General features: G+C 41.0%; 1 protein-coding gene across 3 annotated transcripts in view; it reads left to right on the forward strand.

The window, feature by feature from the left end:
- Positions 1-329: 329 nt before the first annotated feature.
- Positions 330-17600, forward strand: part of nvl (nuclear VCP like) — a 63619-nt gene continuing 46348 nt past the window's right edge. For all 3 annotated transcript variants that reach the window (XM_070977479.1, XM_070977478.1, XM_070977480.1), the window contains exons 1-7: positions 330-447; positions 2763-2837; positions 3450-3520; positions 8563-8615; positions 8961-9051; positions 9188-9248; positions 11399-11641. In XM_070977479.1, the coding sequence (XP_070833580.1) occupies positions 2781-2837; positions 3450-3520; positions 8563-8615; positions 8961-9051; positions 9188-9248; positions 11399-11641 (576 nt within the window). In that variant the 5' untranslated portion in view covers positions 330-447; positions 2763-2780. The remainder of the gene's footprint in view (positions 448-2762; positions 2838-3449; positions 3521-8562; positions 8616-8960; positions 9052-9187; positions 9249-11398; positions 11642-17600) is intronic.

A 17600-nucleotide genomic window follows, 5' to 3' on the forward strand; every position in this document is an offset into this window, starting at 1 on the left:
TATTTAAAGTTAACCCGAGATTAAAAAGCAAAAACAAATAACAACATAATTGAACAATTTATTACGTACAACTTCACGAAACTGTACAATTGCTCAAATGGTGAACCTGTATAGTTGTACTGTGTAGTTACTTCCGTAGTTATGTTTTTTTTACGCATTCATACATTTTAGGAACTTGTAGGATGGTAGGAATCTTGTTATACATGGTGAAAATGCTTAAGTAATATATACTAGGATGTTTTCACGCATCTGAAAATGTGACTCATCAATCATTATTATAGGAAATACTTTTTTATTTTGAAAACGCTCACCCGGATGTACTTGTATTTAATTCCAGGGTCAATTTCTTGCAACCGCGTTGGAAACGCGTACACCGTAGACCCAACGTGCAGTCATCATAACAGAAGAATCGGTGACATTTGGTTATATGTTGGTGCTTTTGTTGAGGTAAGTAACCATGTGTCACGTTAAAGTTGTCAGTTTTTGTTTGGGTTGTCATGTATGTGTTCACCACAGCCAGTACTAAATGTACGTTTTGTAACTCGTACTTACTGTTCGTTTTTTCGTAAAGGCAATGTTGTACCATGACATCGGGAGGTCAAACCCACGACATTTTGATTGCTTGATAATAATTTTCCTAATGCTTTACCACAGCCATATACAATATTATCTCTCTATGATATAGCTAGTATCTAATAGTTACTCGGTGTAACTTAAGTTACATGAGTACGAGCGTCGCCTCGACACACTGAGATAGCTATGCACAAAACCATGGATAAATAAAACGTGTGTTTTATTTCAATACGGATAGATTCACTGCAAAATACATTTATCATGATTCTTTGTTTGTTGTGTATTTACATATCTTGTTTACGGGGCCAATGTATTTACAGTTGGTTTGAGTGATGTAATTTAAGCCAATCAGTTTTCTGGAGAGCTGCACTGCAAGCCAATGAGAGATCGTTTTGGGTGGGTTATAAAGATTGTGGAAGGCATACGAAAACGTGGAAAGAGAGCTGTAAATTGGTGTGCGGCAACAAATAAAATAAAATGTAAAAAAATAAATAAATAATAAAAAGAAAAAAAAAGTAAAATAGTATAATAAAAAATAGCGTCCAGATGGATAATATATGTTGATTAAGTGTTGACACGTATTGTACATTGAAATGCAAATTCTTCAACTGTAACTCTTTACTTGTTTAGCTTGTTAATCTTATTATTGATACATGTGAAGTTTGTATTCAGCCAAGTCAGTATTTTTGGATTAGCACACAACAACACACTTGTACCTACACACTAGACACTGGTACACATACATACAAAGCAGTGAGAGTCCTTTGGAGTCGTATGTAAAAATATATGAACCCAAAATAGAAGCTTATATTTCAATTTTGACCTTAATTGAAACATTTAGTTGTTTTAAAAGCTTTTAATTATGCTTTAATCAATTCCACACTGGTCAACCATATGATAGCAAGAAAAACATAAGAAACAAACAAAAAAAAAAAATTCGATTTTTTTGAAATTAGATTTTGGGGGGGGGGGACTGATCTCTCTTTTTTTAATTAAAATCGAACACTCACTATCGCCCTCTGCGTAGGAGAGCATGTAGCGACGTGCATTACGCCGATGGAGCTCAGCACTGCCACCTATCAGTGTGGCACGGTTTCTGCCTCACCCGGAGCATTTTCACTGCGCATCAATGGCCGATATAAAGAGAGACAGCAATGGGCATGCACCAAGTGTCTGCGTCAGTCAGTGTGTGTGGCACAGCGCTGTAAGAAGTGAGGAACAACTCATCACTGCCTCACCTTGCCCTTCTCCCACGTACTTGAACAGGAAATGTGTAAATTTAGCGATTTTGACAATAGAAATGTTGAAATAATACAGAAAACAAATTAATAGAACAATCATGAGGTTCAGTCCGAATTTCCTCCTCTTAATGAATTTATAAAGCACAGCAAGTTTTTTTAAAATTCTGTTTTAGCAGATGAGGCACTGCCTCCAGTCACCGCACGTCACTGATACACAGATATGGGTTGTAATAGTGAAGATTTGATTTTGTGGTTAGGACAAATGCTTTGTTTTGTTCATGTATTACTACGGCAATATAAGGTTACTGGGTTAACTGATTTACTTGAAACATATATTTTTTGGGGGGTATTTAAGTATTACTGTGAAGGAAAAGAAAAGGGACTTGTTTGGAAAATAACAAACATTTTGATGGAGTACCAGGTAAGAAGTAGACATAACACTAGAGAGTAAATTTGTTTCTGTTACTCCTTTGACATTGGTGTCCTGAATATATTATTATATTAAGGTTTAAATATTGCTATTTGGTATACTTCACATTGGTTCTGGGGAATACAACTAAAGATCATAGTGTATGAGTTCAGGTATGAAGATTTTCTGCAGGCACAGTCTATTTTTATATTTTATATTGTTATATTAATATAAAAAGATTACAGTGAAATAATTGAAATGATGCTTGATAATGGAAATAACCATTTTCCTTGCTTCAGATATACATATGTATATTTAAGTGTGTATATGTGTCATTGCTTTGACAGTGTGTATAAATCTCCTGCAAGGTCTGCATATTAACTGCAGAGTCCAAGATGAGCCTGTCTGTCATGTGTGAACCCACCGTAAAATCACAGAATTTTGAGAAGCATTCATGTTCGGTAGATTCTTTTTAACTCTTGATTTCATGCTGTTATTACATTTCTCATTTTAATTTTGTTCTGAATGTCCTGCTGCAGGCTTTAAGAAGCACTGTCATGAAGAATAGAAGTGGTGGCTGGCCGGACAGTCGGCTCAGACAGAGAGTGAAGCAGGTACATGTCTATCTCCTCATTTTCCTAGGCCTGTATGTTCTGAGTTCAGTGGTTTTGATTTTCACAAAAGAGCCGAAAGGGAAATATTTGTGTAAGCTTCCAGGTTAATAAAAAGTAGACAAGCTCCTATACTGTTATTGCACCATTTCACTTTTCATTACTCATAAGCAAAGTAATATGGGTAATAATAAAGCTTAATTTATATGGCACTTACACTATATGGCTAAATGTCAGTGGACCCCAGGTGGAAAAAACACCTGTTAGCAATGGGTATGGCTGAAACACCCAACCTAATAATTAGCAGGCCTGTCCACTAACTTTTGGTCATATAGTGTGTCTCAAACAGTAACTGAGCAGGAGACAAGGATAAATGTCTTAAATCATGGGACAGTATGGTAACTATCCTGCCATCACCGGACATCATGAGGGAGACAAAAGCACCAATGTCACGTACAAATAACATCTCAAGTTTCTTCTTGTGCTTACATGAATGACATGCTGTTTGCAAGTTATTTTTCTTTTTAAATTGACTTGTGATCAGAGACCGTGTCTGAATTTTTGATATTGGTGTCAGTCATCTTGAGCCTGTTTCATGTTGAATTCTGTTTTCAGTATTTGATATCCAGCCACAGTGAGCATGTGGACCTGTCAGCCATTGCCCTGGAACTTCAAAAACTGTACAGGCAAGTTCTTCAGAACAATGGTTTCTTTTTTCTCCTCATACTCAAGCAGAGGTGGTGACTCTGCATAATTGTTTCAGTCATCCCACACTGACTTTTGTTGTTAGGAAATCATCCAATAAATTAACACATGCACTTTTATGAAAATGTATAGATGAATTTTTCTTTTAAGCTGCTGATATGCTCTACTCTCATTGATATGCATGAGGTGAAACATCCAGGGAAGGTTGAATTAAGGGAAGCCGGTCTTTGTTGTAGAAACTTGCAAGCGTTTCACCTCTTATCCAAGAGGCTTCCTCAGTTCTGACTGGTGGTGAGTCCCAGGTATTTAACCTCGGTGGGGTTGTTACCTGTTGAAGTCCGACATATTTAAGCCTCTTCTGTTATACTATCCAGTGAAAATAATTCTTGAGATAGATGTAAAATATATTGTTGCTCAACTAGCAGTTTTTGCTGTTTCTCTGATGTCCACCATCTCTCTCACACCTTTCCTTATTCTTTGCGTTAGTGATGATTGTTGGAGCAGTCAAAAGGGCATGTGAAATGGCGAAACTGCTGTTTCTGGTCAGACAAAAAGGGAAAAAAAACGATTTTTTTTCTCTATGGATCCTTGATATGAGTATGAACAATCAGTACTGACATTGCACATTGAATGATAGTACACCTGACTGGAGTATTGATAGTGAATAGGTTCCTATATTGGACATAGGAATTGATATATTGCACCTTAAGTGGAATTCACCTGAGCAAATATTTTCACAGTATGAATGAGCACAGTTAATGTGTATAATAGTGCAGTCATATTGAAAGTCTTGTGAGTGTGTGGTCTACTGGGAGCACTGCTGGTTGTAAAGTCTGACTGCTGCAGGAAGGAAGGACTTGCGATAGCGTTCCTTAACACACTTTGGGTGAAGCAGTCTCTTGCTGAAGGAGCTCTCCAGTGCTGTTAAAGTGTCCTGCAGAGGGTGGGAGTCATTCTCAGTCATGGATGACAGCTTAGCCATCATCCTCCTCTCTCCTACCACCTCCACTGAGGGGCCATCCCAGGACAGAGCTGGCCTTCTTGATCAGTTTGTCAAGTCTCTTCCTGTCAGCCATCGAGATGCTGCTCCCCCAGCAGACCACTCCATAAAAGATGGCTGATGTCATAAAAGGTCTTCAGGAGTGCCCCCTGCACTCCAAATGACCTCAGTTTCCTGAGCAGATAGAGTCTGCTCTGGCCTTTCTTGTAAAGTGCGGTTGTGTTGTGAGTCCAGTCTAGTTTATTGTTCAGGTAAACACCCAGGTACTTATAAGATGTCACCATCTCAATGTCCGTTCCCTGGATGTTCACCGGTGTCAGGGGGCAGAGTGTTCTTCTGCAGAAATCCACCACCAGTTCTTTGGTTTTCCCTGGGGTGATCTGGAGGCAGTTCCACTGGCACCAGTCCATGAAGTCCTGCGTCAGTTCTCTGTACTCTCTGTCATCCCCATCTGTGATGGCCGATGATGGCAGAGTAGTCAGAGAACTTCTGCAGGTGAAAGGTGGGTGTGTTGTATGAGAGGTCTGCAGTGTAGAGGGTGAAGAGGAACGGAGCCAGGACCGTTCCCTGCGGGGCCCCTGTGCTGCAGACAACCGTGTTGGGCACACAGTCCCGGGTCCTCACGTACTGAGGACGGTTGGTGAGATAGTCCAGAATCCATTGTGTGAGGTGATGGTTCACCCCGGTGTGCTTCAGCTTGTCCCTCAGAAGTTCAGGCTGAATGGAATTGAAACCACTGGAGAAATCAAAAAACATGATTCTCACAGTACTTCCAGGTTTCTCCAGGTGAGAGAGAGCTCGGTGTTGGAGGAAGATGACGGCGTCGTCCACCCCGATGCCAGGCTGGTAGGCAAAGTGAAGTGGATCTAGTGATGGGCTCACCAAGGGGTGGAGATGAACAAGGACCAGCCGCTCTAGGGTCTTCGTTAGGTGGGATGTTAGTGCCACCGGCCTGTAGCTGCTGAGGTCCTTGGGGTGCAGAGTCTTAGGCACTGGTACCACACAGGATGTTTTCCATAGCTGTGGCACTCTCCCCAGCTTCAGGCTCAGATTGAACATGCGTTCAACAATCCCACACAGCTGATCTGCGCAGGACTTGAGGAGCCTGGAGCTGATGCCGTCTGGGCCTGCAGCCTTCCTCGCTTTGATCCTCCGGAGCTGGTTTCTCACCTGGGTTGTTGTGAGGGACAGGTTGGTGCGGGGGGCTGTGTGCTGGAGGGTGTGGGTGGGGGAAAGGGGGGGTTGCAGCATGGAGGACTGGGCTGGGGGAGGGACAGATGACTGATCAAATCTGTTGAAGAATAAGGTCATTCGCCCACTTTTGGTCCCCTGCAGTTTGAGAGTCAGGTTCCTTGTGGCCAGAGATGGTTTTTAGGCCTCTCCAGACTCCACTGACATTTTCTCCCCTGGGAGGGAGGGGTGATGAAGTGAATGCCTCCTTGGTGTTGGCATAACACAAGTCTAGTATCTTATTGTCTCTAGTGCAACATGTAACATACTGGGTGAAGGTGGGCAGAGTGGAGGATGGAGAGGCATGATATAAGTCTCCAGAGATAAGAAGGAGGGCCTGGGGGTGCTCTGTCTGCAGCCTGCTTGTGACAGAGTGGAGAACATCACAGGCTGCCTCAGCCTTAGGAGAGGGAGGAATATACGCAGCTATCACGATAACATGCGAGAATTCCCGCGGCTGGTAATATGGCCTCATGCTAACGGCAAACAGTTCAGTGTCCTTGTAGCAGAGTTGTTCTTTAATAGTGATGTGTCCAGAGTTACACCATCTGTCATTCAAAAACAGTGCCAGCCCTCCTCCTTTCCTCTTACCACTATCTCTCGTCCTGTCCGCCCGCAGCAGCTTAAAGCCATTCAGCTCCGCGTCCGTGTCTGGAGTCAGCCATGTTTCTGAAAACATTGTGAGGCTGCACTCCTGGTTGTCCCTCTGGTGCCGGGTCAGCGCCGTTAACTCGTCCATCTTATTGGGAAGAGATCTCACATTCCCCATGATAATGTACAGGAGAACGGGTCTGTATCTCCTTCTGGCGCGACGATCAGCTCTGGCACGGCTCCCCTGTCTCCTTCTCTTCAGCTCGCGGGGAACGTCGGGTCTCTTGTGAGGCAGCACCGCGGTGTTATGGAGCGTCAACAGCTGATCCCTGCTGTAAACAATAGGGCCCTGGCTGCATATGGGGTCCCCAGACACGGTCGTTAACAATGGAAAAAAACAAGAGAAAGACCAGAGCAAACACGGCGACTTTGCCCCGATCAATTGCGAAGACAGACGTGATAATATATTAAAGAATAATAATAAAAAAAAAGACAAAATAGTCTAATAGTAGTAGCAGTTGCAGTGAATGCCAGACAGGGCCATGGCAGGAGACATAGCTATTATCAAAAATCCAGGTTCAACCACTATCCATGGGAACCTGTGAGATGACAAAGCACAAAGACTCTGGGGAAGAAGTGAAGTTAGTCACATGCCTTGGTAGGACATGAAAGCATTCAGATGGACAGGGAGAGAAGAACAGTCCCCCGACAGTCTAATCCTATAGCAGTAGGACTAAGGGCTGGTCCAAGAAAAGTCTGAGCCAGCCCTAACTATAAGCTTTATCAAAAAAGCTTGTGGAGAATTTAGGAACCATAAGTAAGCCTGCATTTTGGGAATGCAGTGTTCTAGTTGGGTAATAAGGTACTATGAGCTCTTTAAGATAAGATGGTGCCTGACCATTTATGGCTTTGCAAGTAAGGAGGAGGATTTTAAATTCAGTTCTGAATTTTACAGGGCAGAATTATGGGGTAAGGTTACTGTCAAAAGTTTCGTGCGTGCACACATAAAAATCGTGCACGTATTAAAAATGTGTGCGTGTTAGTCTGTAGTTGTGCATAAATAAAAAATTTGTAAACTCTTGTTTAAGTCAAATCATGCATAGATTATGCAGTGTATAAATTATCTGTGAGAATGCAACTCGTAAAGTTACAACTTTCCAAAATTACAAATACGGATTGCAGTTTACTTGGCAGTTCGGACTTAGCAAGTTCGACTTGGGAGTACAGTCTCTCCAGGACGGGAGGACGCAGGACGGTCATTCTGCAATTGGGACAGCAGCGTACTTGATGACGTTAGCAGGACGACACATCTCCGAAAACTTTGGAGAAATTTTAAACTACGCGCTATCGTGATGAATCGACCACAGATTTTAAGTTTTAACATCCACTTTCTCACATAAAATAATCTTAAAACCACATTCCGTACTACTAAAACAGCAGTATTTCGAAACTTGTAACTTGTAGTTTTGAGTCCTCTCCTCCGGCATCGTTGTTACGAAACGCATTCTGGGATACGTGGTTGCCCCAAGTCCGCACAAGTCACCATCCGACGCATTGAATTGGAACAGTAATTGTCCGTTTCTCAATATGCGTTCTTCTCTGTACTTGTGTTCTCGTGTACTTGAGAAACGTCATCACTCTGAGTCCAAGTACTGTTCTGCCGAGTTCGCATGCCAGATTTCTGTCTGATAAAGAGACAGTTATTGTGTCTTTCCATTACAATTAGGATCTCTATTTTGCTTCACTTTGAGTACCTTTCCCTTTCTCCCTTTTTACTAACTCACATATCCACGTGCCTTTACAAGCATTCACACGTAGACCTTAAAGGCGCAAATAGCAGTAGTGTAACTCAGCTGTGCTCGCCTCCCTCTTGTTGTCTGAGACGTTTAAATACTTCCTCTGTTATGCTTCTCATACTTCTTTATTGAGCCTCGCTGTCTTGAACCTTGCGTAATGAAGTTACTGATTTGACCTTGTCCACCATGTCCAACAGCAGTGCCATCCACATCCCTCAAAATGACCACACAGTTGAATCAACACCTCTCTAAAAGACACCTTCATGAAGGTGGGAGTTATTGCAGGGTAGTTGGATTAGACTGCATTTGTTTCAGTTAAAAGTGGCACTGAGTGTGTTAGGATATGTATTTATGTATGTCTGTAAATTTAAAGTCATAAAGTGTTTGGTTGATGTTGTATCCTTAGAATGGAGTATGGCAGAAGAAACAAGATAGCTTTCAGGATTCAAGTAGAAAAAGGTAAGAGGCAAAAATAGATTGATGGCTTATTATTCAGTGACAGTGCTATGTGTTTTCAGAATGAAAATTCACTGTTCTTTCTAATGGAAGGGCACAAGGGATAAAGTTGAAGTCATTGTTATGATTTTAATTAAAATAAAAAATTTTATTTTAATGGAATTGTTCATGTGGGATCAGAGGAGAAACAACTTAATGTCAAGATAAAATAAATATTTTGTAATTCTGGGAAAACAAAAATAATTACACTTCATGTAACAACCAGTCCATTCCAGTTTCTATGATCAAACTCTTCTTTTGGGATCCTGTGAGGAGCTCTGATTTGTCTTTTCTATCTGCCTCTCTTAGTATATGAAGCAATCATGAAGGAGTCTGGACTCAGTGATCTGGAGAGCAAACATTTGGCAAAGAGAGCCAAGCACAACCACAATGACACTGGGTAAAGGACACCCTCTGTTTACTGCCTAGTTTGAACCAGCAAGATTAATTCTCTCACCTCAGGGCCTTCTCTCTGCTATGCTCATACTCTCTTTTTAAGTGTATAAGTAATGCCCTTCAAACCTGTGTGTTCACAGTGAAGGCAGCAGCAGCTCAGAGGATTCTTCTGAAAGTGACGACCAGACTCTGGAGAACAATGTAAGAATTGGTTTGATGGTTGAATCTGATGGCAATCTAATGAATTATAGTAGAAGTGTGTTGGTTATAGAATTTTGATGGGAAAAGCTCATATTACTTCCATCAACCCACACTGTTGGTTAATTTAGCAAAATCAGAATCGCTTTAATTGCCAGAGGTACAATGTACACAGGAGTCTGACTTGGCAATGCAGTGCAGTGAACAAGAAAGTTAAAAATGGAAAGCTTGAGTTAATAGTTCAAGAGTAAAAATTACACATACAAGAATGCTATATAATAATAAAATATGCTAACTTATGCTACATATACTCTTTGACATATGCTCCACTGTGATGCATTTGCACACACTCAGAGGATTAGGGACAGCTCAGGTGGGTTGTTGTGGAGATGGTGTCAGGGAAAAAATTCTTCAAATGTCTGGTGTTCGTGGTTCTGATGAAACATGAATCTACACTCAGATTAAATCTTTTTTTAAGAGGCAGTTCGCATGATGCGCTCCAATCCTTGAACTGGAACCAGTCTATAAACTTGCAACAAATATAATTCAAAGTAATTTTTGAGATATCCTGATAATTAACAGAAAAACAAATGGGCAGATACAATTCAATAAAAATAGATGAAAAGGTACATTATATACAAAGAGTATAAAAATAAATATTGCCAAAATACCGTGTCCTTGGGTTATTACACAGTAAAAAAAAATATTGTGTATTTTCAGTCTGACTAACATTTTGGTAAGTATACTTGTCAGCTTGTCAAACCCACAGTAAGATTAGATTGCTGATTACCTCTAGCAAGCTAACTAGAAAGATGTGTTTTGAAAGGTGCATACACTGGGTGCACAATTATCAGGTAAGTGAGTATCTTATCATCATTTTCGTGCATATTTTCCAACTCCAAGCTGTATAAACTGGAATGCTAACTGAATTTAAGCATTGTCAGGAGATGTGTGTTTGTATAATGAGGGGAGGTGTGGCCTAAAGGTTTTTTTCAAAGGTTTTATCAACGGATGAAATGAGAGTGACTTTTGACCTACCAGGTGGATTGGCCTGTGGCTGGATCACTAAGGGGTGCAGAGCTCCACTTCGAGTCAGATGCCAGCAAGGTGGAGGTGGGGTACTGGTATGGGCTGCTATTATTAAGGATGAACTAGTTGGACCTTTTTGGGTTGAAAATGGACTTAAAATCAACACCCAAACCTACTGCCAGTTTTTAGAAGACACTTTCTTCAAGCAGTGGTACAGGAAAAAGTCTACATCATTCACAAAGGCCATGATTTTCATGCAGGACAATGCTCCATCATGTGCATCCAAGTACTTGAATGCGTGGCTAGCTAGCAAAGGCCTTAAAGATGACAGAAGAATGACATGGCCCCCTTCCTCACCTCACCTAAACCCTATTGAGAACTTGTAGGCCCTTCTTAAATGTGAAACAGTGAGGAAAGACAATACACCTCATTGAACAGCATTTGGGAGGCTGTGGTTGCTGCTGCATGAAAAGTTGATCATAGACAGATCAAGAAACTAACTGACTCCATGGATGGAAGGCTCATGACAGTTATTAGAAAGAAGGGTGGCTATATTGGTCACTGAATATTTAATGAAATGTCATCAGTATTTTGAGTTCTTTATATGTTATTCTTACTCTAATAAATGAAAATAAACAAGTGAGATGGCTTTTTTTTTTTTAATTGAGTCGCATAATAATTGTGCACACTAATAGTTGCCTAATAATTGTGCACACATAGATATTCTCCTAAGAAAGCCAAAACTCACTTTTCCTTTGTTAAATACTCACATTACTCACTAACATTTTAGATTGACTGAGAGCACTGTATTTATTAAGAAATAAAATTAATCCTCAGAAATACAACTTGCCTAATGTGCATGCAGTGTATTTACTTCTTTGGTGTAGCTTGGCTCACAATTTCCCTCTCTTTTTACTTTTTGTACTAAGGTAGGCTAAACACATAATACACCTATGTCTGCACTGGATGCTCAGACATGAATCTAATATCAGTAATGTCAGCTGATTCTTAGATAGATGGCCAAAAGCAACATTTCCCACATGTTGGATTGTTACAGTATTCTTGCAGCCCTTCTTGACAGTAATATTTAACCATACCTTGCCACTGCTTTTTGCCATCTACAGCCCACCAACCACATGAACAGCTCTCTTACATCTCTGTACCGGAAGGGACACCTTGACTCCAGCACTAGCTCACCCAGAAGAGATCAGCTTGCTGTCAGCAGTCCTGCCAGTATAGTCAACCCCGCTTTGAGTGCAGGGACACAGGTTTCCACTGCAGGCTGGTTCATTGATCGAGGCAGACGACATGAGAACAACATCTTCATCGACCTGTGTGAAGAAGAGCCAACTAATACAGCAACAAATGTATGTACTTGTGGAGAGCATGTTTGTCCTGAACGTCTTTATTTTTGACATGGATTCCTTAAATTCAGGAACTCTGACCAAGATGTACTTTGCAGGACATTTTAAACTAGACAATTTGATACAGATACAGATACAGATGCTGATGCTGATATATTGGTCTTGCTTTCCTCGTGATGTCTGTGATGCATGACTGACAGTTATCGACCATTTAGTGCTGAGAGGAGGAGACTTGCCGACCACTGTGCTGAACAGTACAAGGACTATTAGAAGAAGACATCTAGAATACATCCTTTATTAGTCACAAACAACACAACATGCAGAGTTAGGGGGAAAACTGCCTACTCCATGCTTATGTGAAATTCTTCTCCGCTTTTGACCCATCCTTGGTCAGTCCTCCCTCTGCGGCAGACCAGGAGCGGTGGGCTGCCAGCCGACCAGCGCCCAGGGACCAGTTCCTTTATCATCACCATTGGTCTTCTTGCATGTTTTTAGTGCTGGTTTTTTATGGAGGATACCCCAGGTGAACATGGGGAGAACATTCAAACTCCACATAGAAAGGCCCCTTTTCTTGATCAGCAGGCACCGAAGGCATGGTGGAAGACACGCCCACAGCGCCCCTAGTGGGAATCGAACCCGGGACATTCTAGATGTGAGGCAACAGTGTTACCCCTGTTCCACCATGCCACCTAATTACAGCAGAAACCTGGACATGTGGGTGGATTTTCCTCACTAAGAACATTAATCCTACCTCACTTCATGACATGGAGAGAGGATATTTACACTCGGTGCATTTCAGACATTAAACAAGCAGCTTGAGAGAAGGATTTATTGCAGGAGACGTCTCTAATGTTGGAATGTTGGAGTCATGTTTATGGTAGAGTTATGTCAATTAACACAGCTACTCATAGAAGCTGATCGCATAGAAGATCGCATACTAAAATTACCAGCATGGTACAAAATGTGAATAGCTTACTGTGCAAGTAGATTTTCCTAAATCACTACTAAACTAGGACTCATTGCTAGAAATTTTTAGGCTAAGATTGGTGTTCTCGGAGACAGAGCTGGCCCAAGCCTCCATGGGGCCCTAAGCAAAATTTGATTTTCAGGCCCTCTATTTCTGCCAGTAATATTGACTGTTGATCATTCACACACCTACTATAAACGAACTGCAGTTCTGGCAGTGTTGTTTATGTTATCCTATTGTCAGCCTGACATGTCTTTACACATTTAAGGGGGTGGCCCAGTTAATAACAAAAATAATACCAATGCAATAATAATACAAATAATACCAATGAACGAATGATGAATGATGTTCAGGTGCCACATATGGTTTTTAATCTCAAAATGTAGCACATTCAGCTACAAGAGCTGCCTTGGGTTGATTTACACAACATTCCAAGTGATAAAGCATTGTATTAACTGTAAAAGTGTCATCTGGTTTGTTATTTTTGGTTTCAAAAAACTGCAACAGCAATGTGCAAAAATAATTTGTAGCAAGAACAACAATAAAGTGCAACAACAAATAAATCACTTAGATATATAAAAATAATAACAAATTCAATTGTACAAAAACAGACATAATTAAATCAAATATCAATCAAATACTTATAAAGTTGAATAATTAGGTCATAAAACTATGTAAATGTATGTAACTATGTGCAAAAGCGAGCAGTTCAAATGGGGTCATCTGTGCTTTAGGGAGTTCTGGAAGGTTCTCCATCTCTGTAGCCAGTGCACTGCCATCAATATCAGACTGTTCTCCAAAGGTGAGGTTGTCTCTGGGAAGTTTACGCTGGTCATCCCTTGTCTGCGGGCACAGAGGATGGGGTGCGAGACAGAACTCTGTCGAGAATGGAGATGGACCTAAGATGAAATACATACATACATAGATACATAGATACATAGATACATACATACATACATACATACATATTAATGAGATATTTCGACTAAATTAATTTCCCTTTAGATGTAATTCTTATACTTTGAAATTAAATGTATACTGTATGGTAACAGTCTTTCCCTCATCTGATGCATTACCCACAGTTGAGCCCGAGGATGTGGACGGGCACTGGGCTGATTCTGTGCCTCCAAAATACTTGCACAGAATCAACTCAAAGTTAAGCTATTACACAGATACAAAGAAACATCACTTTGGGTAGCATGGTGGAACAAGTGGTAACACTGTCGCCTCAGCTAGAAGGTGCCTGGTTCGAATCCCGCTGTGGGCGCTGGTGGCGTGTCCTCCACCATATCCACCAGCCTGCTGCTCGAGGAAAAAAGGGGCCTTTCTGTGTGGAGTTTGCATGTTCTCCCCGTGTTTACCCGGGGTTTCCTCCTTAAATAACCCCCACTGAAAACATGCAAGAAGATCACCGCCTGACCAACAGTGGATGGATGCCCCCGGGCGGCTGGCAGCCCACCACTCCTGGTCTGCCGCGGCGGAACAACGGACCAAGATGGGTCAAAAGCGGAGAAAATAATTTCACAATGCATGGCGTGCGTGCAGTCTCCTCCCTGTAACATGTGTGCAGCGATCAATAAAAGAACTCTACTCTTTGATGAATATTCCCAGGGGCGTAGCCATCATTTTAGAAGTGGAGGGGACAAATTGTACAGAGGTCTATTCAGTGATTTTTAATCCTCTCACATTCAGTTGCACCTCTCCTTAGCAGCTAAAGAACCACATAACCACAAACAGCACAGCACCTCTTTTAAAATGATATAGTATCTATATATTTTGACTACTGTAAGTCAAAATCTAAAATCTAATGCTGCCAAACTCTAGTTGAGTTGACATAGAATGACCCTTGGGCATCTACTGGGTGAACAGCCAGATAATTAAGTGCCAAATGAAAACACTGAACACCAAAAGTTCTGTAAAACACCATTCCTGTTTAAAATTATCAGCACCAAAATTAAATAGAAGTGACAAGGTAACAGGGTAATAAGCCACATAAATTAATTTAATGGCAAGAAGTGACAAGTGAAAGTGACACAACAATAAACATATCAACATTAAGATTAATTATTAAGAAAAGTGGTATGACCTATGCCTGCTGCCTAATACAGTAGTCAAATAATATCTGCAAATAAATAAATAATAAGCAAATAGACAAAAAGTATCTTTGTAATTACATATAAACTACATCTTTAAACATCTGTGTCAGTATTTCGCCTTTGAACTAATGGAATCAAAAGCTACAGGCTCTCCTGATTAACTATATTACAAAATAATATCATCAGTTCTAGATTTCTTTTAGACCTAAGCAGAAACAATAATATAATCAAAATAAAATGACAGTTGTATTAAGTAAAAAGTAACTAAGTTTCTTTGTTGATGATCCTCTACAGTTAAACCAGTTAAACTGTGACGTTAATATTTGTATGGGGGCTAGACCTATATAAATAAAAAAAAATGAATGAAATATACATATTTATCTGTGATAGGCCAATAAGTTATAATTTCCCCTCACCTGCTGTGAAGACCCTCCATGTCCATCCCTGCTGCTGGCCTCTGGACCACTTCTTCCTCCCTCACACTGCTCTTTCTATTGTCTAAAGATTAAAAAATATGTGCAAAACAATAGTGAGCACATGTTCTGTGCAGAAATTAAGGAGGAGTGGGTTTATAACTAGCTAGCTTAGCTAACTAAATTGACATCTATTTGTCATCTTTTAGCCAAAGTCCTAGGCAATAATATACATATAGAATGTCTTTGTTTTAGCCAAACATTATCTACATGTAACAGCATTACTCAACTTACACGGTTTGTTTGGAAAAAACTGTCTGTAGTTTTTTGCCTCTTGATTGGTTTGCTGAACATGCTGAATGAAGCACAACCTCTGACACATGGCAGCAGTGTTTGTTTGCCTCCTTTTAGCCTAGTCTACTCATGATGCATTTAAAGGCGGCGCAGAAAAACGCGTTTCAACTTGTTAAAAATGAATTAAGTGGTCGGAATGGCTGTAAAAAGTGCAGAGGACGGAGGGCACAGATGCGGGAAGTGCGGGGGACATGTCCCCTGTGTACCCCGCGTCCGCTATGCCCATGAACATTCCATTACAAAGACATGCAAACATACCTTTATCTTGGTGTTTTTTTTTTCTCCTCTTCCTCTTTCTTTTTTCTGCCCCTGAAGGATATGTCCTTTTGTGCAACACTGTTTTGCCCTCAATTACCTGCGCTTTGGAAGCGCAGTGCGCACTCCATGGCAGGAGGCTCACATTCCCGGAGCAGCAGAGCTTTGACATTTAAAGAGAGGCAGTAAGAATCACTAGGCCTACATCAGCAGCAGCACTCTGTTGACATAAAATTGTGTTTTTGTACAATAGTATATCTTTGATCATATAGAAATCATCACTCATACATGCAGAAAATAAAATATATCTTTTGTTAAGATTGTGGCCACGGGGCCCTAAGCAGGCGCTTAGTTCGTTTATGTCTTGGGCCGGCTCTGCTCTGAGAGGACTGAGAATGTTTGTGAATACGGCTGCATGTGTACTGATACTCAGTGTTGAGCATGAACAATGTTCCATTTGGTTCAGGTTAATCTTGTGTATTACTCATTAAGGATTGGCTTAAAGAAATCCTTAATGAGTAATACACTGTTACTCATTAAGGAGTAACAGTGTATTACTCACCAACATATGCCATGGTTTCTGTGTTGTAGTAGCAACCATATCTGCTCAGATAAGATAAAATAAGATAAGATAGGCTTTATTAATCCCGCAATGGGGGAAATTCACGTTACAGCAACAACAAGACAGAGTACAAGAAGTCAGAGGACAAGAAGACAAAAAAAAAAATTGCACTAAGTGTGATATACCCTGTGGTAATTTACAATATATACAATACATACACACTTAGGTAATTTAAAAATGATGATTGCACATGATCAGGCTATTAGTACAACTTGCATTTGAGTGGATGTTATTGTGCACTGTTATACAGTCTGATGGTTGTGGGCAGGAATGACCTGTGGTAGCGCTCCTTCCTGCACTGGGGATGTAAAGTCTTGTGCTGAAGGAGCTGCTCAGGGTCCTCACAGTGTGGTGCAGGGGGTGGGAGGAGTTGTCCATGATGGATGTCAGCTTGGCTAACATCCTTCTGTCCGTCACCTCTTTGATGGAGTCCAGTGGGCAGCCCAGGACAGAGCTGGCTCTCTTAAGCAGTTTGTTCAGTCTCTTCCTGTCTCTGTCCGTGCTGCCCCCTCCCCAGCACACTATGGCATAAAACACTGCAGAGGCCACCACAGTGTCATACAAAGTCCAGAGTAGAGACCTGCACACACCAAAGGACCTCAGTCTCCTCAGCAGGTGTAGGCGACTCTGGACCTTCCTGTACAGGGTGTTAGTCTTCATATAATAGAAACTCATTCCTCCACCCTGAAGTCAGAATTATGTTTTTGGCTGGACCACAGAAAAGTAGTGGTGAGTCTGCTCCCATCTAACTGAGTAGATGTGAATGTTAGTAACTCCTCATTCAATGAGTATAGGCTTTGTTTAGCTTAGCTTGGTTTATCTTCTCAGGCTATCGCTGGTGGGATAAGGGAGAAGCAGGATATGGTCCATGGCCCATGCCCCACTGAGGCCACACACACAACGCACACCTACTTCACAAGGAAAGGAATGAATGTGAGTGGATTCAGCTGTGGGAGAAAACATTTACCTTTAATACATCAACAGATAAATTAAGGAATGAACACAGGTTTGCGTGGCCACTTGATAATCTGGTCTGGTAATTTCATATTGATATCTATTTTATACTAGGGTTGGGCGGTAATCCAGTAATAAGGTATCCCACGGTATCTAAAAATAGCAACGGTATAAGTTTCATTACCGTCATTAAAAAAAAGAATAAAAAAATGCTGCGCATGTAGGTCTATAGGGGCCTAACATAATTGTAGCATCGTCATAACAAAAATGAAGTCCACTCTGTTCAGTGTATCTGGTTGAA

The sequence above is a fragment of the Chaetodon trifascialis genome, chromosome 13 (genome assembly GCF_039877785.1).
Source record: "Chaetodon trifascialis isolate fChaTrf1 chromosome 13, fChaTrf1.hap1, whole genome shotgun sequence".
Lineage (NCBI taxonomy): Eukaryota > Metazoa > Chordata > Actinopteri > Chaetodontiformes > Chaetodontidae > Chaetodon > Chaetodon trifascialis.